Source organism: Poeciliopsis prolifica, unplaced genomic scaffold (genome assembly GCF_027474105.1).
Source record: "Poeciliopsis prolifica strain line A6 unplaced genomic scaffold, Auburn_PproV2 SCAFFOLD001, whole genome shotgun sequence".
Lineage (NCBI taxonomy): Eukaryota > Metazoa > Chordata > Actinopteri > Cyprinodontiformes > Poeciliidae > Poeciliopsis > Poeciliopsis prolifica.
The window spans coordinates 2,889,759-2,913,619 of record NW_026562376.1 but is presented as its reverse complement, the minus strand read 5'-3'; the positions used below and the strand labels follow the sequence as shown (position 1 = coordinate 2,913,619).

At 37.8% G+C, this 23,861-nt stretch overlaps 1 protein-coding gene across 4 annotated transcripts in view; it reads right to left on the bottom strand.

Moving 5' to 3' along the window:
- cbfb (core-binding factor subunit beta) overlaps positions 1-16,779 on the bottom strand; it is a 37,899-nt gene extending 21,120 nt beyond the window's left edge. For 2 of the 4 annotated variants that reach the window (XM_055052413.1, XM_055052493.1), the window contains exons 1-3: positions 16,199-16,779; positions 15,706-15,792; positions 8,926-9,042 (exon numbers count right to left, since the gene is read on the bottom strand). In XM_055052413.1, coding sequence (XP_054908388.1) covers positions 8,926-9,042; positions 15,706-15,792; positions 16,199-16,276 — 282 coding nt within the window. In that variant the 5' untranslated portion in view covers positions 16,277-16,779. The remainder of the gene's footprint in view (positions 1-8,925; positions 9,043-15,705; positions 15,793-16,198) is intronic. The other 2 variants (XM_055052660.1, XM_055052578.1) reach the window with 2 other exon arrangements.
- Between the last annotated feature and the right edge of the window lie 7,082 nt (positions 16,780-23,861).

Here is a 23,861-nt window from a genome sequence, read left to right as displayed (position 1 = left end):
CACAACTTATATCTTATTTATGAGATCAAATGTAACACGAGTGTAAAAGTTTCGAATAAAAAGTTTCCTTTACGTCATCTACCAGCACAGAAGCTGCATGAAAAATGATCTGAAAACACAGCAATTATCTTGCTCCAGATGTTGGGGTCCAACATTCCTGACCTTCCCTTTATTCGTTATTCAAATTGTAACATAACTGCTGACAGAGGATCAGAATGCACAAATGTTGAAGTACTTTCTCTGTACTTCAACAGTACTTCTGGCCTCCACAGAAACAGGAACACACACTTTCAGGTCCAGGTGAGACGAGTTTGCAGACGGTCACTGGAGCTCAAGAACCGACACACAAGTGTTGGATTTCACACCGGGATGAAATCAGTTTTCTCTCTGACTTTCAGCACCTCCAATCATGTGTGCACAAAATTTACTCAAACACAAAGACAGCGAGTCACACAAAGAGATCACGAGCAGGGACCAGCAGATGGGACCGGGCATTGTGGGAGAGGGTGTGGTCATCGATTGAAGGCCTGAAGGAGGCAATCTGATACGCCGTGGGAGGAGGAGGAGTGTGTGCGAGTGTGTGTGAGTGTTTGGGTGTGGAGAAAAGATTGTTTAGGTACATTGATGTCTGGGTGACTCGTAGGTAGATTCACTTTAACGGATTTAAGCGAAACAAGACTCATTAAAACCCAGTAAACACCCGCCGCCCCCTGCTGTGGACGCAGGCCTCACATCACACTCATTCACAGGAGAAAACGTGCAGACGGAGAGCAGCAGTCGCAGAGGGAACCAATTAGTGGTCTGGCTTTGATGATGTCACTTCCGCTCAGAGGGAAACGTGATCCTGCACCCTCGCCCGCAAACACACACAGGCTTGATGTTGCTGTGACAGGAGAGTCCTTCAGGCCTGGAGCTGATGAATAAATTAGAGGGCTGCAGAGGTGAAACCTGAAACGTGATTTTAGGGGGTTTCTGAGAGCGACTGAGATCACTGCCAACTGCAAGGACGCAATAAATCTGACAAAACAAGCTGAATGAGCCGTAATTCGATCTCATTTTCTTGATTTGGCCGATGGGATAGAAGGAGGAATAAATAACGCAATTTTCCACATTCACTAATTTTATCGTTATTTACAGCTTCACCTCAGAGTTTCTGAGCATGTGAACCAAAGAATCTGCTAATTCGGTCATGTTTATCTGTGTAGCACATTTCAGCAACAGCTCAGTTCAGAGTAAAACCTGCTTGTTTCAAATATGAAACAAGCAACAAGCATCACATTTTGTCTCATACTATCATGAAAATCATCAATATATATCCAGGTATATATCTGTGATCAATGTTCCAGTTATTATTAATCAGAAGCAGCTGAGTTTTTACTCAGGTTTCAGAGGAACTTTGTGTTTTGCAGTTTTCTGGATGTTTGGTCCAGATCTGTGGTGCATAGAAGCTGAAAGCTGCTTCTCCATGTTTGGTTCTGGTTGTAATTCAGAGCAGAACCAGAAGACCCGAGACGTCTGGAAGGTTGCTGCGACAACAGCAAATCTTTAATGAGGCAGTATTTTGTGTTTTCCAGGAATCACCAGAATTATTTTATAGCACAATCAAATAAGCGTGTTTCCTTCCAGTGAGATAAAAAGTGATTTAAAGGAAATTTAACTTTGTAATTTAACACTGAAATTGGGTCTCTGTCTCTTTAAAAACTCCTGCTCTGTCTAAAACTCCACCTTCAGGAAGTCATCACAACATGGCTCCTCCATTAACCCTTTAACAACACTTTACCAGCGTTGCACTGAGCAGAAGCTCCGTCCCATCAGGTGTTTGCTAATTCCCGCTGGCTAGTCTGAAGGAGCAGAGTGAGGGAGTAGAGGGGAAGAAGTGTTCAGTGAGACGTAACCTCTGAAGCTGGAGGAGGAGCTGAGCCTCGGAGGCGGAGCTAGGTCCAACCAGGCGTTTTGCACAGGTGGATGGTTGCCATGCAGATTAAAAGGAGAGCATACACAAACAAGTTTCATGTTTTCCGACAGATTGTCACTTAGGTCTCGACTTTGACTAGGCCATTCTGACACATGTATCTGCTTTTGATCTAAACCATCATTCTTAGCAACCATGCAGTATCAGTAGAGAGGAACCAGAACCAGAACCAGAACCAGAACCAGGCTAACCTCCTGAGTGTTGAGAGGACAGACTAAGAAAGACACCGACGCATTGAACCAGGAGTACTTTCCATAGATAAATAAATTTAACAAATACTGTATAAAGTTAATGGCAGCAGTTTCTCCTTTGTCCAGAATCGACACATTCGCTGCATTTCCTGGTAAGAAGGAAAATTGATAACCCTAACCCTAGCCCTAAAATGTCAAAGTAATGGAGAGTAGTAGGAGAAACGAGTGGTAAAAAGTGATTGGTGTGTCCATCAGTTGCCTCAGCCTCTTGTGAGATTTTAAAAGAGGAAAAAGGAAACTGAAATGAGCTTCTCATGTTCATTAAAACAATGAAAGAAATCAGGCTTTTGGAAATTTGCTTAAGCATAAATCCATCATTTCTATGCAACATTCATATCTCATAATCTTATATTTGGTTTAAAACAAATTTAAAACCTAACTCCTACAATTGTAATAAACCAGAGAATTATGTGAGAGTCATTTCCTTTGGCTTTATTATCAGGGCAAAGTGAACAACTCTCAGCTCACAGCTTAAGCTTCAGAAAGTTTCTCAAATTTAATGAGACGTTGATAAACAATGTTGAGCTTCTCATTTTCGGTCTGCCCCTCCATCACCCACTAAACTCTAACCACAAATCTGTCTTTACACCTCCCTTCAGCCTCTGCTTCAGGTTTATTCTGCAGTTTGTGTCACCCTGCAGACACACCGTGCACACACACTCAAATCAGAGTTCTTGCTCTCTGAATCTGCCTCAGACTTTATTTGCAACAGATGGTCTATTAAAGCCTCTTTGTCTCGATGCTTCAGTGAAAATGCAGAATCAGTCGTTCTCTTTTTACAACCGGTACCACCTCAATAAATACCAAATAGATCCGGTAGATCCGGCTTGATACACATTACTGCGCACAGTCTGTAACTTTATAGTTTGTTGTGCTATGTCACATAAAAAACAGCAACAGAAGAAGTATGGTGGACCCCCAGCATATGTGGGAGTTAAGAACCACAACCAGCCGCTAATAGCTGAAATCCACAAATACTTGAGACTCCCTCTAAAACACATATAACTGCCCATTTTAATAGTTCAAACATCAAATAAACCTCAATATGCATTAACGCATACGGTGGAAGCCATCTTGGTGCTACAACAGAAGCTAACAGCTACAGTGTTGAACTTTATATTTCAGCTTCTCAAATTTTATTAAAAATATTTAAAACACGCTTGTCAAAAAAAGTGCTTGACGTAAAAATTAAAGTATATAAATCTTGACTTTTTTAGGTCTACACTTTGTGTTCTTGTCATTGACAAGAATTTAAATATTCTTTGTTTACTTTTCTTTTCTATGTTTTTTAAAATTTGTGTATTTTTTTCTTTCTTTTTTTGATCTGTGTAAGAAAAGTTTAACATTTAAATGGAGTTGCATTCTCCAGAAAACTCAACTGCACTGGATGCACTGTGAAACATTTACTTCTTGCTCTCACAACGTTGTCGGGTCAGTAATAATAGTTTGACAAAGCTTTCCATTTTCACTCAAAAGCTGAAACTTTCAGTTTTACAGTTGAAAAATAACAAAAATGTTCCTGAGAGTTGGAATTCTGACAGGAAAAAGTCAGAGTTTTATTCCCGACCTTGCAAAAATCCAATATGGCTGCCTTCCATGTACGCTACAGATCATGTGTTTTATTACATCTTCCATGCACTCAATAATAAATACTTTTTAAATGTATTTAGCATTTAGTGAACATTCAGATGCATGGTTGATCTTAGTTAAAATTTTGGAACTAGGACATGAAACGATCATAAATAGTTCATCTATTGGCTCCTGGTGGCCATTAGAGATGCATCCCAGTACTTTTCATTGTATTTACCTTGGAAATAATTGAAACCAAATTTTCCAGTGCATGTACCCAAATGAAATTTGAAGCAAAGTTTGAGATTCTTGGTGGTTGATGAGCAATCAGCTTTACATGCTCCACTATTTAACTTCAACGCCTTGTTTTAAAAAAGTTGTTAATTGAATTAACTTATGACATTAAAAACCTTTGGGGATGCATTAAGTGCAGCTTCACATAAATCCAACCTTCATCCACTCAAAGAAAAACCAAAATGACGCCAGAAAAGGATTTTTAAAAAGGCACTAAATGAAGCTGAAAACATGTAAACATTTAAATTTACCATGTTTTACTTGCTATGGTTTCCACCGTCGTCCAATAAATGCAGCAGAAGCAGATCTTATGTCTCAGAGACAAACAGCCACGATCATCACATTCCTTTTCCTCGACTCTCATTTTCTTTTAGGAATGAAAAACATTTTTCCTCGGAAAACATTAAAAACCACAGAAATCATAAGCAAAATAACAAGTTGGACTATTTAATGGAGTGATTTTAGGACGGATTAATAAATCTCTGTCTTAATGGAAGATATTAGTTACAAGCCTTTATTGTTTTTTGAGAAAAATTGCTTAATTTTATTTGTGTACGTCATTGGGAACTGATTTCCCACTGGGATGCTAGTGTGACTTTTTTAAAACTGAAAGTGTAGCAGAGAGTCATTATTAGAGCGCCGGTTTGATTCCGTAAAGTCTCTCTGATTCTCTAAAGGTGAGCGAAACGCTGCAGGTCAGCTTCTGGTGCCTCAGTTCATGTCCTCTGCAGTTGTAAGGTTGAGTTGCCCGTTAGCAGCGAGCTCTGAGTGAACCACAGCTGGCTCCCATTAGCTGCAACAACACAAGGAGCCAGAGCTCACACACACACACACACACACACACACACACACACACACACACACACACACACACACACACACACACACACACACACACACACACACACACACACACTTTATATTCAGTCGCCAAGTCTAACCTGGCTGGGTTGCCCGTCTGGTTTGGCACCATCTGTGTTTGGAAATGCAGGCGGGGAGAAGGGGAGCGGATGGAGGGATGGAGGGATGACTGAGAGAAAGAGGGAGTGGGGGATGTACGGCGGGAACAGGAACAAATCAGAGAAAAGATCGCAGTAGAAAGACGGGAAGAGCAAACACACACGAGGCGTGGATGTTTATGCAAAATCACAAAATCATCGTCTAGTTTCTAGTGGAAATATCTTTGTCAACTTAAATTAAGACAGAACTAACTTACCAGAATCTCTTCAACAAGATATAGGAGCTTGTTTTAGGTCAATAATTCCTTAATATTTATACAAAAAAAATTCTAGTTCCAGAAGATTATTTCATTTATAACATGTGAAAAATGTCTTGAATTAATCTTCCACTTTTTCCATAAATATTAAGGAATTATTGACTTACATAAGCTCCTATATCTTGCTGAAGAAATACTTGTAAGTTAGTTTTGTCTTATTTTATGTGTACTAAGATATTTGCACTAGAAACCAAACCAAAAATACTAAAGATTTAGTGTTTTTTGCAATGTGTTTATGCAAAATATGTTGTAGAAAGTATTCTTTAAAAATACATTTTAAAACAAAATAAAAGAAAAATAAAAACGATGCAAAAATGAAGCTTATTTAATGTTCATTTCATTTTAGTTTGTATGAAAAGAAGAACAGAAAGAAGTATAAAGTTATAATATCTGCCCCCTAGTCAAATATAAACTCTTTCTCCAACTGAGATTCATAAAAACACAAAAAACGTTTTGTTCTCTGCACATTTCCAAATTTCCTCTGCAGAGTCTGCTGTTCAATAATATACATGTTAGATCGAACTGAAATCAGATAGTCACACTACGAAACATTTGCTGGCCTGAAACAGTCTAAATAAACGGAGTTACACATGTTGATTAATTTGATGGAATCACACGAATGCCTCCTGATGAGACATTCATTGTATTTCTAATGGATTAAAACAAAACTCCATAGACACACACAGCACAAAGTTATTTAAGTGCAACTTGTAAAGTAAGTAATGTCCAGCATCCGAGGTGTGAGCATCAGTTAACGAGTTCAAGTTGTGACGTTAATTAAGCGAAGAAGCTGCAGACGAACACAGTATCTGTTCCTGGGCCTGTCAGTAGCTTCCTGCAGGAGGTCCACAGGGATCATGATCAGTGTGTGTGAAACCAGATCCCGATAGAGCAGCGCTGCAGAAAATCTACACAATTAAAGGCTCTTCTAAACAGCATCGCCCAACTCCACCCACCCAGCAGATCTTTGCTTTCAGGAATCCACATTGTCGCTTTTGTGAAGTGGAATATGAACAATAGTAATGAAAAAGATGGAAATGGATGCAACTCTCAGTACACTTATGAAAGGTGGAAGTTAGTGTGAGTAACAGAAGCAGGAACTTTAGTCTACTTCAGCAGAAGGAGTCGTAAACGTCTTGGTATTGACGTCTCCTGGCCTCATTAAAACTTTATGCATCTGTGAGCAGCGTTAACGTGACAAAAACAAACCGCCTTCAAACACATGCATTCTTTCTGCGTTTTGTCTGACACAGGTAAACACCAGCAATGCCCAGCACACATTCATACACACTCACACACACACTGGTATTAAATAATTAACAGTTTGAGATTAGTCAGTCAGCCTCGGGCCATGGAGGTCCATCGATTCCTCAGAATGCATTTTTAATGAGCCGCCAGTCGGCATTCATTTCAGCTGGCCAGTGTCCGTGGACGTGGCGCATTCACACACACACACACACACACACACACACACACACACACACACACACACACACACACACACACACACACACACACACACACACACACACACACACACACACACACACACACACACACACACACACACACACACGTTGGGGAGACAATTACCATGCAAATGAATGCAACATCTCTGATCTACTGAATAGTGGGCGTCACCCTGAGCAACCTTTACGTTGCTCAAGCTTTTGAAACAGAAACAAAATCTTACTCTGTATTTTTACTAGTGCAAATATCTTAGAACACCTGAAAAAATATAAGACGCACTTACAAGGACATTTCAGAAAGATGTAGGGGCTTAAGCTACTTTTGGTGTCTGAAGAAATGCACAGCTTTCAGTCAAAAACAACCAATCAGAATTAGGGGGAGGGTCTTAACGCTGTCAATAAAGCTTGTGTACACTGCTAACAAATATGTAAAAAAACAAGGGTGACCCCGCCTCTCGCCCGAAGTTCGCTGGATATAGGCACCAGCATCCCTCCCAACCCCATTAGGGTCAAAGAAAATGGATGGATGTAAAAAACATATATTCTTTTAATAAAACTTACATACTGCACCTGTAATCTTGCTGAAAAGTTGTTTGTAAGTTTTGTCTTATTTCAAGTCTACTAATATAGTGGCACTAGAAAGGTGACCAAAAATACTTGGAAAGAGTTTGTGTTTTTGCAGTGAGGCTTTGTGTTTGTGATCTGGGTCTGAAATCAGGAGGAACCACAGAAATCCCCCCATAAAGTCTCATGTGTCCAAAACCCGATGCAGACCACAAACAGCCTGGACCGTCCTCATTCAACGTGAATGATGTGCAGTGAAAAAGTTAATGATGTGCAGTGAAGTCCAACATCTTCAATCATATTCATGTTTTGTTTCCAGTTAGACTGGACTCCTTTGCAATCTTTTAAATTAATTTTGAGAGCTCTTCTTCCTAATTTGATTTGAAACTATTAAAAATCTCCAGTGCAACGCAGTCTGACAGAAAATATGACGGCAGTGCCAACAAGGTGATTCCCAAAGCGCTGCTAGCTGGAAACTTGGCACAGCATTGCTAATCAGAAGAAGATTGATGCATCAAGTCCTGTTCTAGATTTATTTATATTCCTTCACTAAATGAATTTCAGATTCTGTTTATCTGTTGGAGAAAATACTTTAAGCTGACACTTCTTTTATTGTGACTCACTACAAAAACTATAAAACCTTACTACGTATTTTTGGTCTAGTTTCTACTGTAAATATCTTGGAACATTTGAATTAAGACAAAACTAACAAAATATAGGAGTTGCGTTCACATGGATAATTCCTTAATATTGAAGCAATAAGTGGAATTAAAATGTTTTCAACAATATTAAGTAATTATTGACTTACAACAAGCTTTGATACCTTGCTGAAAAGTTACTTGCAAGTTAGTTTTGTCTTATTTCAAGTGTACTGAGATATTTTCACTAGAAACTAGACCAAAAATACCATTTAACATTTTTGCAGTGTACGCACACAGCGTGAAGTCCAGAAGATCAGATTTGATTCCCTAACAGGGGATTTTTCATGCTCTTTCTGAATATGCACCGATTTTCTCCAGTTTTGCCCTCAACATTCAAAAACTTGCTTGCTATGTGTGTTGCGAGTTCTGCGTTGCTTTTTGATGTGAACGATTGTCTGTTTCTGGTGTTGCGTCTGTGCTGGAGTGACGATTCCTCCAAGACCTGCACAACCTTTCACCCACTAGCTGCTGGAGATCCGAACCAACCCAGAACGCCGCTGTCACTGTCAGGTCCAAGGACTGGACTTACAAACACTGACCGGGTGTCAGAAAAGCTGAAGAACTTTTGAAAACGATTAAAACGCCAAGAAAATTTGGCACCTTAGAAACTAAATATCACAGAGGTTAGGAGATGGTCTGAAACTTTTGCAAAGTACTCTCTGCTCGGACAGTTTGTGACATTTTCATTTCTTTGAAAACAGGAAATGAAAGCAAAGTTGCAAATAGAAAATAATGCTTTTTGTCTCAGCAACTTCAAAATATTCCAGTGTGAGAAAGTTTGACATGCAGAACCGAGCAGAGGGAGTTTTTGGTGTTTCACTCATCCTACCTTTCCCGTCTCTCTCTCGAAGTCGACGTATTCCCGCGATGGCACCTGCCTCTGGTCGCCATGAAGATTGGCTGGGAAAAACTGCAGGGAGAGGTTTGTTCCTGTCGCCACGAAGGCCTGCAGACAGAGAGAGGAACCGGAATGATTCCTCACATCTGGGATTCATCTAGAAATAATAACTCATGAATGATCTGGAAATGATGGATTTTATTGTTTATCAGTTATTTTGAAAACTTGACCAGGACAAGAATTTTGATTTATTGCCCAATAAATCAAATATAATGAAAAAGAGTATTACCACAGGTGATGATTTTACTATATTACCCTCAGTTTGTTTCACAAGAGCATCACTAAATACCAGTAAATTCAAAAATATGATTAAATACAGCTACTGTGTGACGTTTAGTGACATAAATAATGCTTCTTTAGTGAAAGTCATCCTGAAGAAGCTGATTTCAAATGTGAATGTTTGTGGCACTGTGCAGCCACTCTATCTGTTAAACATCTTTCTCATCTTTTTAATTATTCTCATAATAACATGGATGAGAATGAGGAACACTGAAAAAACATATTCTGACTTCAATCTTAAAATTAGTGTGACTAGTTTTGAAAGGCGGAGCGTTGTTGAGAAAAAAAGCAACGTGTCCAGTCGTGGTTCTGGCTGCTCACAAAATGAAACTGTTGCTTTCGTTCCTCAACACTCACACATACAAACATATAATCCAATCATACAGCAGCTTTCGCCATTCCTTTCATTTCTTTACGATGGCTTTGTGCCATGATGAGATGCATCTCTCTCCAGATGCTCAGAGCAGAAAGGCAACAGAAAGCATGTCTGTCCGCCAGTCAAGAAGCGATAAATTACAGAGAAGCAGCAAATCCAATTAGAGAATTTGAGTTTTTCTCGGTCTCGCTGTGTCTGTATGTCTTTTGTCTTTGCGTGTGATATATGTTGCTGAGACGGATCGATACTAAGGGCATTAGAGATGGGACTGAAGATGGAAGCATATGAATTATGCACCCTGTCAAATGTGGAAGACTGAGAGGATGAGAAGGAAAAAGTGAATAAAACAGAGGAAGGACAGAACAACACTGAACAGAGGAGAAGAAATTAAAGGGTTCGAATTCAAAGAACGCCCGAGTCATCATTTCTGCTGGATTTTAAGTATTGGATTACAACCATCTGATTCTAATTTGCTGCCTACTACTGCTGGCAAGAATGAGACGGAGCAGAGAGCCAGGAAAGAGAGAGGAGAGATGGAGGGAAAATGAAGGGAATAAAAATAAAGGGGATGAAATGAAGCAGGACGAAGGTTGGAAAATAAAGTCAACTGGATCTGAGGAAGGGTGAATAGGAACAGAAAGAGGAAATGGAAAGAAAAAGACGAAGAGAGGAAAGGAAATGAAATAAAAGAAGGGCAGCAGGCGCGAGTGAGCACAGAATCATGGCAATCAATAATAGTTTAGAAAGCGACTCATCTCTAATGAGCTGAGCTGAAGATAATTTAGTTCAAATTATTGTTCAATTTATTAAATCAATCCTGAACGCTTAGAGCCAGGCTGTGAGTCCCGACACTCAAGTCTTCCTGTGTGCGTCTGGAGCAGGAAAACTGTTTAAAACACAAACCTGCAAATACAGCAAACCAATTTCACATCAATAGTTCTGCTTTATTCTGATTTCATTTCACTTCTATCCAGTCAAATTCTTCATATTAGAATGATTTATTTCAGTAACTCCTTAACAAACTGAAACACGTTACAGTGTAACACGAGTTTCAAACTTTATATTTCTGAGATCATAACAAACAAATAAAAAAAAATACATTTTAAAGCTCAATAAAAAGTATGTTTAATATTGAATCGTACTTGCATGCAATTTCAACCCATAATCCAATTATCTATTATAACTAAAATCAGTCGTGTTTATATTTAAGCTGATTGAAGCATTTAGAGAGTTATATATTTATGCTGCCATGTAGTTATGAACATGTAATAAACAATTTTCATGTCAACACAACATTTTGTTAACCTGATTTCTGTTTTTAAGCCATTGTTAAATATCAAAACTTCGGTATAACTTCTCATCATATCAGTATATAAAACCTCAGTGAATCTTGATATCATTGGGATGGAAGAAGAATCAAAAAGTAATAATTATGCTACTTTTGAATGAGCTGATTTACACTGACAGTGACCAGTTCTGCATGACTCGGCTTCTCTTTCCACCTAAAAGATGAAATTGATCACATAAAAAGACAATCAGTTTTGAAATTTTTTTTATTCTATTTAAAGATTTTCATTAAACCTGAGAAAAATATTTCTCATTTTCTTTCACATCCAAGTCATCATCAATATTTCGTCCAATCAGAAAAAAAATGTTTGGAAAATTAAAAATGACTTTAAGCCTAAACCTGCAGTGGATAATTTTGTAACTTTATGGATCCCACATTTCCACAAAGTTTTCTTTGCTCTGTTTAACTGCTCCAAATATTTCACTGGGAGAAATTATCCAGTAAAAACTGCCACTAAATATGTCACTGCTTATTTATACAGCGGTTAAACTGATGCTATTTTAGATTTTACTATCTGATATTTTTACAATATTTAACAATTGTATATTTAGTCTTTGTGATTCGAATGCTTTCATTTTAAATGATGAATCACTCCTGTATTTTTATTAACTATGTAGAGCATCATTTTCATTCAAACAGTTAATTTGCCTCCTTAGCATTCAGAGCCGTGCTAACAAGCTAACAGTTTGAGTCAGACGTGTTGAAGTGAAAAACATCCTAAAGCTGCTGGAAAGAATTTGAGTTTGAGATGCAGAGCTTCGTCATTGATCTTTATTTTGTTTTCTTTTCTGGACGTTTATTGTCATTATCATTATGATTGTTGCTCCATATCTTTGAATGAAGTGACGGATGTTGCAGAGGAGCAGATCTGTACGTTACTGTTGCTGTTACAGTACCTGAGCATTAAGTGGGAATGTTAGTCATTATGACTCGACTGCTGCAGTCACTGTTGTCCAAGGTTACTTCACTTTGACTCAAGTTTTCTCAGCAGTTTATTCCGTTATAAACTGCTGAGGAATCCATTATGTTGAGATGTTGGATTTATAAGCTTAGTGATTTGTTGAGAAGTTGAGTTGATGTCTCTGTGGGATTTAAAAACTCAGACAAGGATTAAAAATAAAAATCTAAAAGATTCCAGTAAAACATATTTTTGGGTGAAGTTTATTAGAACATTTTTGTTTGAATAATGCATAATTTGTTTACTTTGTCTTGACTTGTTAACCTTAGAAAACCTCTTTAAAGGGTAAATTATAGAGCTGCTGCTGCTGCTGTCAAATAATGATGATAATAATCAAAGACACGTCCAAGTAATTTAACAGCATCAAGTTAGTTTATAGGTGACAGTGTAAATAACAACTAGAATTTGTTACAAACCTAATATTTTGTGTAAATAAATAACAGAAATGAATCCTATCTAACAAAACACTTGATCAAACAAATAACTGATAAAACCAACAGTTTAAATCAAATACATTTTTTGTCTTGACTAAATATGATCATCAAACCTTTCAGGCAGAACTGCTGGTGCAATTGGGTCAAAATAAATGAAAAAAAAAAAAATCTATTACGACGTTGAAATTTTCACCACATTTGTTTTGAAATCAGTAAATAAAGCCCCGATATTGTCCAGATAAATTGATCCTTCACAGACTTTTTGTCTGACTATAATTAATATTGACCGTGTTTACTTCACAGATAAATCTGCAGCATGATGTCACAGCTGGAGGTTTATAAATACAGACAAGCAGACGCATCATGTCCCTCTAAAAAATGGTGCAAGCCCCCCCGCTCCACCTTAAACGCCCCGCTGACCCGTCCTGCAGCAGGTCGGTGACTCTGTGTTTATTTTATAAACTATGACATTCTCTCAGTAAGTAAACAAAAATTTAAACTATTTGAAACTTTAAATCAAAATTCTATCATATGAATTCAATTTAAAGCAGAAATGCAATTATTAGAATTAGAGAATTATAATTATTTTATTGTTATTGCACAAGAAAGCACAATGAAATTTTAAAAATAGCAGCTATAGAGGGAAAAAATACAGCAAAAAGAAATGTTATTAACCATTTCTTAATGGTTAATTAAGAAACGGTTAATTTCTTAATTAAGTATAAACTATTTCCATTTATATTGGAAATAAAGATGCACAGATCTGACATTAATATCTGTAAATTTCTGTGAATTTATGTGCATCAGTAAATTTGTAATTTAGTATATTTATATGTGTGTTTAAAAAAAATAAACAGTTTAAGTCAAGAATGTTTTTCTTTATAGGTATCGGCTGATACTAAACGGTATCTTATTTAAAAATATAGCACTTCATATGTATTGATATTGCACTAAAAATATGTATAATTGTTCAGAGTTTGGATGAATTTTATGGCAGAAACTATTTTTTAAATTTAGTGTAAATGGGTTAATAATTATTTGTTAAACATGATGTCAAATCTAACATTTAATCACTTTGATTTTTAACACAAACTTCAGCAAACATTCAGAACAACCCTATTAAATTTCTCTTTTAGCTTTTAGCATATTGCTGTATACATGATAAGGAAACTAAGGTCTGATATTAGCTGGTTAGTTAGCCAGGCTACCTGCTCTGCTAGAACCTGCAGTCAGCTGGAAACAGACATGCTGCTTCTTCTCATTTGATTCACTTAAACAGTGATGGAGGGCGCTCCCTTAGGAAAATATTTCTCCTGGTGCCGAACGTTCAGACCGAGCAGAGCATCCATCTTTTCGTATCGGCGTCATGTGAAACCAGAGAGAACTGTGGTTTTTAAATGGTGGAGGCAGATTCAGCCCAGATGTGTCTCTCCTGCCACTAAATATTTCTCTGCAACGACAGCAGCTATCTGCTGGCTGCAAAGTGAAAATAAAAAGCACCAATATTCTGGTGAAGCACCCTCAAACCAAAGAACTGGATTCGCCTCCAATATGCAGCATTTACGAAGTTACATTTTCAGAAATGGTCACATAAAGCAGAGAAAGTGCTTGATAGATAAAGATGATGGGGTAAAGCCACATTAGCTTTAAAATAAAACATGTTAGTGTGTGATCATACATGTTTACATGTTCCACCAACTGCATTATGATGAGGATGATGATGAGGATGATGAGCACCACAGGAGAAGATGAAGATAAGAAGCTAAAGCTGGAGGGAATCCCTCCTTCCTCCTGGTTCAAGGTTCTGACAGAAGTTTGTTTAATTTAAATAAAACAAAGTATTTGCTGCTTCTCAAAGTGATATGAAAAAGGTTTTACCTTCAAGCCATTAAAATCATTTATTTTCTAATTTAATACATTAGTTTGTGGACGGATGCTCAAAACGCTGCCGGAATAGTTTTGTTAACATTTTACCAAAGGTGTTGGTTGAGCCAGCTGTCATCCTCCCAGCGCAGGAATGAGTTGTACTATAAATAATATAAGTTTAATAAAAGCTAATAGCTGTCAGAGTTGTGGTTGAGAATATTTCAGTGCTGGAGCAAGATCTCAAGTTTGTATCCAGCTTCAACTTGTTTAGCAACAGTATAAAACAAACTTTGCCTTCTTTACGCCTCTGGCAGTCTTTGACGATGGATGGATGGCATCCGTGTTTGCCAGGGAAAAAACACGCACTCGCCACCGTGTTGGAACATTTTAAAGATTTCACTGCAGCAGTTTTTATTTCAAGATAAGAAAAATTATCTTCATAATCTGTTGAGGTTAGCTAATATAGTTTGGTGTCTTTTCGTGGTTAAACTGATGTGTTACTCAGAAATACTGATTAAAATCTACACAAAATGAAAGCAATCAGTTTTATTCTGACAGGGTATTTTATCAGCGTGTGCTGTAATCTCAGAACCATTTTACAGGAAACTTCCTGATCAAATTTGAAGAAGAAGCAGCCTCATTTGTAGTCTGAAAAGATTATTATTAGATCAGGTGTTTGAATGAACAAGAACTAAAGAATTATACACTGGACTGTTTATCCAGAAAAGGTACAGTTTTGAGGCAATATCTTTTTAAACTTAAAATTCAGATTTCATTCCAAATTCAACTGGATTATGCCGTATTTTCAGTCTGCAACTAAAGCAAGCAATCCCAGTTCATACTGATTTTTTAAACAGCAGAATATGAACGGTTTTCATTGTAAAAATTCTGAATTATGTGGAATATCTGTGATGTTCAGTCAGTTTTGCATCAGTTTTTCCCTCTGCTGTTTGGCTCAGGCTTTATCAGAAGTACAACGCTGTATTCCCGTGTTGGAATTCAATTCAAGTAAATTAAAACTCAGGAAAATTATGTTCATAAAGGCTGTAAATTCATTAGAAAGGCAGATTACATGTAATATTTGAATTTTAAATGCCAGTTTTTATTGGCTGGACTGAGTCCATTTATGTTTATGTTAAATCATATTTAACATAAACAAAGGCTTGAAAACGCCACTGAAAACGCCAAAGTGTTTCACTTTGCGACTGAGTTGCTGGAATATATTCACTTTTTAATAATATTGTAACTTATTGACTGCAAGTAAATGAGAGCCTGGACTTGATTGGCCCCAGTACTTTGTGTCTAGCACCGCCTCTGCAGGCTCCAAATCCAAACATGCAGAGTTGCTTCCTCTTTGCTGGCTGTCATAAATGGCGCTCAGTCACCAGAACCATCCAGCTCCGTCTTTACTTGATTGCACTGAATTAAATGAAAGTAGTTTTGGACTCACGACTTCTGATCGTCCGTCCCTGCAGGCGTTCTGGAAGCGGGCTTGCCTCTCCTCGTGGGGCCGGTCCCTGAAGCCAGTGTATTTAATCTGCACAACAAACGACACATTCATCCCCAAACATGCAAAATTTAACTCACAAATCCTTATTTATGGGAGGAGAATTAACAATTTAATGTAAAAATGTGGATACATCTTGGGTTTTGTGTTTTTATGTTCAGCGAAAATTTTAAAATAAAAAAGTTCAAGCTGTACAAAAAATAAAACACTGAACCTGAAAATTGAATTAAAAAAGAACTTATAAGAGTGAAGAAATGTGAAAAATGTAATCTATAACTGAGAAATCATAAATCCAGCCACCGTTTGTGAAGCATCTGTGAGTTAATACCTGTCCCTGACTTTATGTGCAGAGATGAAATAAAGGCAGATGAGATGAAGCGGAGCTCTGCCCGCCGCTTTCAGCCTTTCTTCTCTTTATTTCCGCCGTCTCACTCACCTCACACTCTCTGCTTAACTTGCGGAAAAACTCCTCATTCTCAAACTTGCTCCTCTGGTCCGGGACAACCCGCGGCATCTTCTCCGACCCTGCGCGGCCACTCGAGCCTGTTTCCTCCTGATCCCGCACACTTTAAACTTCCACAGTGCGTTTTTTTTTTTTTTTTGCCGATCGTCGCGCACTCAGTCTCTCTCTCTCTTTCTCTCACTTCTCTTCCGTGTCTGTTTGTCTGTTTTTTCCCCTCTCTCTCTCTCTTCCCAATGTGGAGCAATGTGCTCCCTGCTGCTGGCCTCAGTGATTGGGACTGATGGTCTGCCTCAGTTTGATGCGGCTCCTGCGCGCTCCGGGTCGCCTCTGGCTCCAAATGGCTCGCAGAAAGTGACCCGCTGCGGCACATAAAGCTGACTTTGGCCTTTAGGCTCCCCCTCCACCTCCTCCTCCCTCCTTTCCTCTTGTCTCTGACGAGCGCCTGATCTTGAGCCGCAAACGAGCGCTCTCTCTCAGGTCTACCTGCAGCTTTCCGGGTGATTCTCTTCTCCTTTGGATTCGCGCGTAAAAATGGTTTTTACGCACGAATAAACGACTAATTAAGGATTAACTGTCAACCTCAATTAAAGTAATAAACTTTACGCCTGAAAGATTTTTCAGGTTATCATGGAAGAGAAAAACAAAAGTTAAACATTTATTCGTCCTGTATCACAGCAGCAATTGTTTAAAATACTTTATCGAAGAAAAATAAACAAAATGAATAATTTATGTTGCACATGACTGAGAGCAACAAGAACAAGAGCATTTCTTCTTTGTTATCAGCCTGAGCCACAAAGTTCCTCTGCCTGTTTCCTTTGTGGCACCTTCTCCGCAGCTGTCAGTGTTGAAAATTACGACACTTTTGCCGGAGCTTGAAGGCGTCATCAGTCTACTTCCTGGCTCCGCCGAGTCGCTCTTGTGACTGTACAACCAAAATACCGCCCCCACCCCACCTCCACCCCTCCTCATTCACAATACTATCACAACCACACGCTGCAGCCACTGCGCATGCGCGCTTCCGACCAGACCGCAGGAACTTTATGGGAACCGTATGTGTGAAGTGAAACAGAGAGGAGGAAGCAGACGGACTGAGTTTGAATTAAAAAAAAGATAAATCCCGTAATAATCCTAAAATCTTACGGAAAATACACAAAATGTCTTTTTTTATGTCTTGTTGTCGCTGTGGGTCATAAATGAGTTTTCAAACTTTGTGATGACAAACAGAGATGTAATCACAAAGATCCAGATTTCCTGTAAATAAATCAATCACTTTACAAAGTCAAAATGAACTTTTTAGAGAATAGTAACCTTTGGATCACATTGAAATGGACTCATAAAATCATAACAACAGGCAACCAAAAAGTAAAGATACGCTCATAAAGATTCATAATGAATCTCTGGGGTTTTTGTACTTTATCCAAGATTACTATTCCTTTAGACAAATGAGGATAACCCAGATGATGATGTAATTCCTTTGAAATCTTCTGATTAGTTCCTAGCCTTGAAGGTAAACAGAGGCACACCTGTGGATGAATTGTAAGGCAACACCTCAAATAGATGCAACATCATGGAAAAGGCCAGGCTCAATCAGCTCAGAGTGTCATCATCCACAAGAAAATGAGTTCTGGATCAGAAAGGAAGCAAGAAGCCGTAATTCAGTGAGTAATCTAAGAACACAAATTAAAAGTTGCACATAAATGCTTTAATGTTTTGAGGCGTAACCAAGGCAGAACGCATGCAGGCCGAATATGGACAAGGTGTCCATGTGGATCTGTTGTATCTTCAGCTTTTCTTTGAGTTTCTGGTCTTAATCTATTTATCCGTTATTATTTTTGAACACAATTCTTTTGCAAGCTAACTGTCCCGGCGCACTTTGAGCTCACGCTCCCCTGCGGACCTGAAGGCGGCGCCCGCGGGCCAACAGTGGTCTGTGAACCACAGTTTGAGAAAGACTGGAGATTGTATGGACACAAAAAATCTAGAAGCACAATTACTGGAAATAGGGTGAAATATATAATCTGCAAAAAAAAAAATCTGATTTTGAACAATTTCATAAATTATTTTATAAATTCCATAAACAGATTTACTTTCAGGAGAAGCAAGCCGACAGTGGCTGAGGGACAATGTGGAAGTAGTTCTGGACAAAATGGACTAATGGGTTCAGAAAGCATATTTTTATCTAGCATTAAAAACTCTAAACATTCATGACTTTTTAAAATTGCTTCAAAAGTTTTAAATAATCTGGTCACATTATTCAAATCGTATCAACTTTACATCACGGTAAGATGCAGCAGACCAGATAGTTTTATTCAGATGTACAAAGTTCCAAACTGGGGCTCAAAGGTGATCCAGATTTTTCTGCTGAATAAACTCAATATTTTTACACCACAAAATGCTGATTTGGTCAAATATGATCAATATGTAAGTCTAAACATTCCTGCATGCATGTTATGTTTTCCAGTCTGCTGATGTGGTGCAGTAACACCAGTGAGGAATGATTGTTTGATCCTGCAGTAAGCAGACAGATAAAAACATGTTTCCGTCACTCAGAGTAAAAGTGACTGTGAGACTCCCAGACATTTTTTTGTTTCTTAATCTCACTCAGAAATCTTTATTAAACCATGAACATGAGCCAGCAGGCTTTTCAAAGTGTGTGTTCACATTCTGGTGCTGCGTTTCTTTGTCGTGACATGTTGTGTTGTTTGTTTTGAAGGTGTTTGTCAGGCTGTCTGCCTCAGTGTGCTGGCAGATCAGAGAAACCTGCGTTCGGATCAAAGCGGAGAACTTCTGATGAAGCTCTGACTGCGTGGAGGTTTGAGAGTTTGAGGGTTTCTTCTAATTTTAACTGCGGCAGAATTAGCGGGGCTCTAAAACTTTTGGCCTAGTTGTGGTGCGTCTGTGCTGAATGTTTTAGTGATGACTTTTCACGCTCAGAAACAAGGCCTCAGGCAGCAGCATATGCTCTCAAACCTTTTTATGGAAAGAAACGCTCCTTTTATGACGCCCGTGTCATTGATTTCTACCAAAGCTCAGCCATTTAGATAGCCTGGAGAATACTCCCTCCCTCACACAGAGCTCGCTTTTTTACTGCCATGTGTGTGTGTGTGTGTGTGTGTGTTCTGGGTGGAGAGTCAGGGGTGATTAAAAATGGTAGCTGATGTTGTAAAAGGTTTCATTAATTAATCAGAAAGTCTGTGGTTGCCATGGAAAACAGTTCTGACATCCAGTCTGGTCCAATCGTTACAGGACGGTGGATTCGGCCTGGAAAGTTTTCTCTTCCATGTTCTGTGTTTAGTTGAGCAAAGCGTAACTCAGTTCACATTGGTTTACACGTCAGACTGTTTTGAGACGTCTGTACTTTGTTTCATCAAAGTACAACAAACGCACCATAAAATTATATTAGTTTTATTGAACTGCATACATTTTAGCTATTTCTAAAACAGTCAAATTAACCTTATAAAGCTGAATGGCTAAATAACTTACATACTTTTCATTAAACTCATATTTCTTTTTTTTGTGAAAATAAAGTCTGATGTAACATTCTAATTTTAAACTTCATGTTTTCATTATCTGAAAGTGGAAAATCATCATAATTAGCCTTTAAACATCAATCTGTGTGTGTAATTAATCTATTAAATGTGTTTCACTTGGTGATAAAGTTTGTAAAATAAATGCGCTTTTCAAAAATATCATAATTTACTGAATTGGACTGTTGTGCCATGACTAAAATTTAATCTGATTAACTATTTTAAAAAGTGAGACTTTTAGCTTCTTCCATTCACTTTTTGCTGCATTTTTTTATACATAACATTAAGCAGGTTATTCTGGTACAACAGTGTGACATGTTGCCATGTTTTTCTGTTTAGGTTGGAAATGTTCTGATTTATTGCATAAAAATTTCTTCAAACCCTAAAACACGTCTCATATAGTGTTCATACTGTTATATGAAGCATTTCAATGTTGATAATTAAAAACAGATCTGCATCTTATTTTAGAAAAGTAAATCATATTTGTCTCATACTGATTCCTATTTGTATTAAAACAAGTGTTGAAACATTCTTTATTTTCTTCCTACCAGCTGATCTCATATCTTAAAATTAATTTGCTAACTGAGGTTCTCAATTTTGATGGTCTGTTAACTTTTTCTGTTCTTCTAAATTTACTGTAACCGAATAGTGAATGCCTCGTCCGCGGAGGCGGAGCGTCAGAGTTGATTTCAGTGAAATGACATTAATAAAGAATGACTTCACGGTAAGAGTGTCGGCTCGTCGTCTCCTCTGAGTGAAACATTCCAACTGCGCGACTCTCTGTGATGGACGTCCAGCTTTAAGCTCCGGCTGGTTTAGAAAAAATATAATTTTGACTCAGTTTTAGCACGTTTCTTTGCTACAGAGTACAAAATTCAAACCATGATTCACCGTAATTGTAGAAACACCCTAAAATTATTTCCTGGTAACAATGAAAGATTCACATTTGTATAGAAATAATAATAATAACAATAGCTTAATCAAAATATCAAAAATACCAACACTTTTTGTTTTTAAGGATGACTTATTATATTTCTTTGAACAGGTTAGGATAGGTCAATAGTCTATGCAGAATATGTTCATTACATTTTTGCACAAAATCACTTTAACATGATGAGATTTTAATCTGCTGATTCTGCCTATTTTGATTGAGATGTATTCGGGTCTCAAATGTGAAATTATGCAGCCGTATGTCTTTGAAAAGCAGAAGCAGGGCCTCCTGCACAACTAACAAGAATGCAGGAAGCGGTATCTAGATGGAAAGTCAACAGCAAAACATTTGTGTTTTCCAGCAGCCTTTGCGCAGCGCATACAGCGGTAAGAACAGCTGTCTAATGTGTTGCAGCTCTATAAAGAAAGACTGAGATTTGCCCCTAACTGCCCCACCAGCCTGATTCAGACCATTAGTCATAACTGAATAAATTAAATGTATCCATGAAACTTAATGTTTAGGTCGAAACAAAATGATAATGTCTGCAGTCCTCCACATCACCTGGTTTTGTTTCTTTTCTTGTTTCTCATTGTTATTCAAGCATCCTAACAGAAAAAAAACCTTTGTTCACTGGGTGAGAAGATGCTGCTGCAGCCTAATAAATATTTAAAATGCAGCAATAAGGCAGAAGCAGAGAGAAGCTTGTGATGCCACAGCGACACAAAGCTGACTCCAGTGTTTGCCATCTGCTTGATGTTTGAGAAGAACAAAGTTCCTCCTCATCCGACCTGCTGCTGGATGGCGTCGCCTCCATTTTAACAAAATTCTGTCACAGAAATGAGCCGTTTGCAACTTTCTGAACTGTCAGCTTCTCTGTAAAAGACACCGAGTCTGGAAACTGAACCAGAAAAGTAGCAAATGCATTCTGTTTGAGTTTTTTGTTCTCATCTCCATGTGATTTATTTTATTTAGGGTGGGACTCTGATGATCCCATCATGAAGCCAGCTGCTTCTTTTAACGAAATGACCTGCACACTGTGTTCACTGAGACGCTGCTCCGACTGTCTGCTTACATCAGTGACTGAGAATCAGCCTGAACCTCCCATCATGGTCACTGGGACCCTCTTCACACAGACACACACCTACACACACTGATGTACAGTATGGAAGCGTGCAGACGCTTCTGCATGCATGTGTGTGTGTTTATTCCTGGTCAGACGACGGGATCCCGTGGCTGAAAGACAAATTTGGAACGGCGCAGGGTCCAGTATAGAGTTATAGAGTTACGGTCAGCCAGTCTGTCTATCTGACTGACTGTTTGTCTGTCTGCAGAAGAGACGTCTGCAGGACCTGCAGAGGACTCCTCCTCAGCAGAAAATAACAAACATGGTGCCATGAGTAGCTGAGATGATTAACAGGTTTATCCGTCTTCACTCTGGGCTTTAGGGGATGATTTCCACTCTTATTTAGAAGAGGCATAAATTATATAGAAAGAGATTAAAGAACAAATTGTTTTGGTGCCATCTACTGGAACCACTCAGAAAACGCTGGTTTTTAATCTTCCTTGAAATGGATCCACAGAAACAGACTCACTTTCCTTTTCACAAGACTTTCTGTTCTTTTGTGCTTTTATGGACTTTACCTCTTTTATATATCAACAAAAATATCTTTGATTTGCAACACTGTTATTTAAATCAAGCACTTTATTCTTAACATTTTTCATATTAATTGTTTTCATAGAAAATAGCTCATTTATTTGTATAAATGTTATTCTTATAGTCATGTTGTATTTAACAATATTTAACATTTTGGATGGAGTAATTTGTGAACAAATAAGAAATGATACAATGGAGATGAAAAAAGTCTGTTCTATTCTATTTCTCAATTTGATTTAATCTGTGACAAAAATCATTCAAATTAATAAATTTTACATTATAGTTCTCGTTCTATTTTATTGAATAAAAGTTTTGTTAGACTGTACTGTATCAGTAGTTTATATTGATTTTAAATAGCTTTGCAGAGTGATCAAATGTACAATTATTAGCTGCAACAATTTTAATATTTACTTATTTCACAAATAATCGTTACTGTAAATTTGACCTGAACAGCTCACTTCCTTGGAGTATTTCCCAAAAATATTGTTTGTTTTGTGATGGCTCTGTTTGTCTTTTTCACTTAATGATTTATTTTCTTGTTATTGTTAAATTATATGTACTACGTTTTGTCTGTAAATAAAGACAAAAAAAGTTTTCTATCTATCTATCTATCTATCTATCTATCTATCTATCTATCTATCTATCTATCTATCTATCTATCTATCTATCTATCTATCTATCTATCTATCTATCTATCTATCTATCTATCTATCTATCTATCTATATCTATCTATCTATCTATCTATCTATCTATCTATCTATCTATCTATCTATCTATCTATCTATCTATCTATCTATCTATCTATCCATCCATCCATCCATCCATCCATCCATCCATCCATCCATCCATCCATCCATCCATCCATCCAGGGTGTGGTGGTGCAGTGACTCCATCCCACCACTAGGTGGCTCACCAGTTCCACTTCAAATCCAGAAAATAAGAGGAACTTTCCAGTATTTCATCCAAAAAGAAGATCTTCAGGGGATTTCTCTGTCTCTGTGCTGCCACTGTGGAAAATAAGTGCAGCTAAAGCCTCGAATATTTCTAATGTTGTGTAATGTTCTCACCCACAGAAACCTCCAGGGATTGAGCAAAACTGAGCGTCTGTACTTCCTCTTCTGACATCCTGACAGTTTGCAAATGGTGTCTGTAAACTTTAAGCGGAAAGAGTTTGTCTCTTCAAAATAGGAAGCATTGCTACATCTAATCATGTATTTATTGCCATAAAATGATTCTCATTTTTATGTCTTCTATGAATTTTATGTCACATCATGTTTTCAACTTTGTTTATCCTATTACTTCCTGTTACAATTCAGAATGCTCTATTATGTACCGCATATATTTCTTTGGAATTGAACAAAAGCTTAGCTTCATTCATGGACATTCTGTGTGTGAAGCCAGAAACAAATCAATATTTTCATAGCAAAGCAGCATTTTAAAATCATTTCTTTCTTTTCTTTTGTAAAGCACACGTTCCAAATCAAACAGATGGTGTAAATATAAAAAGCTCACTAGGAAAGATT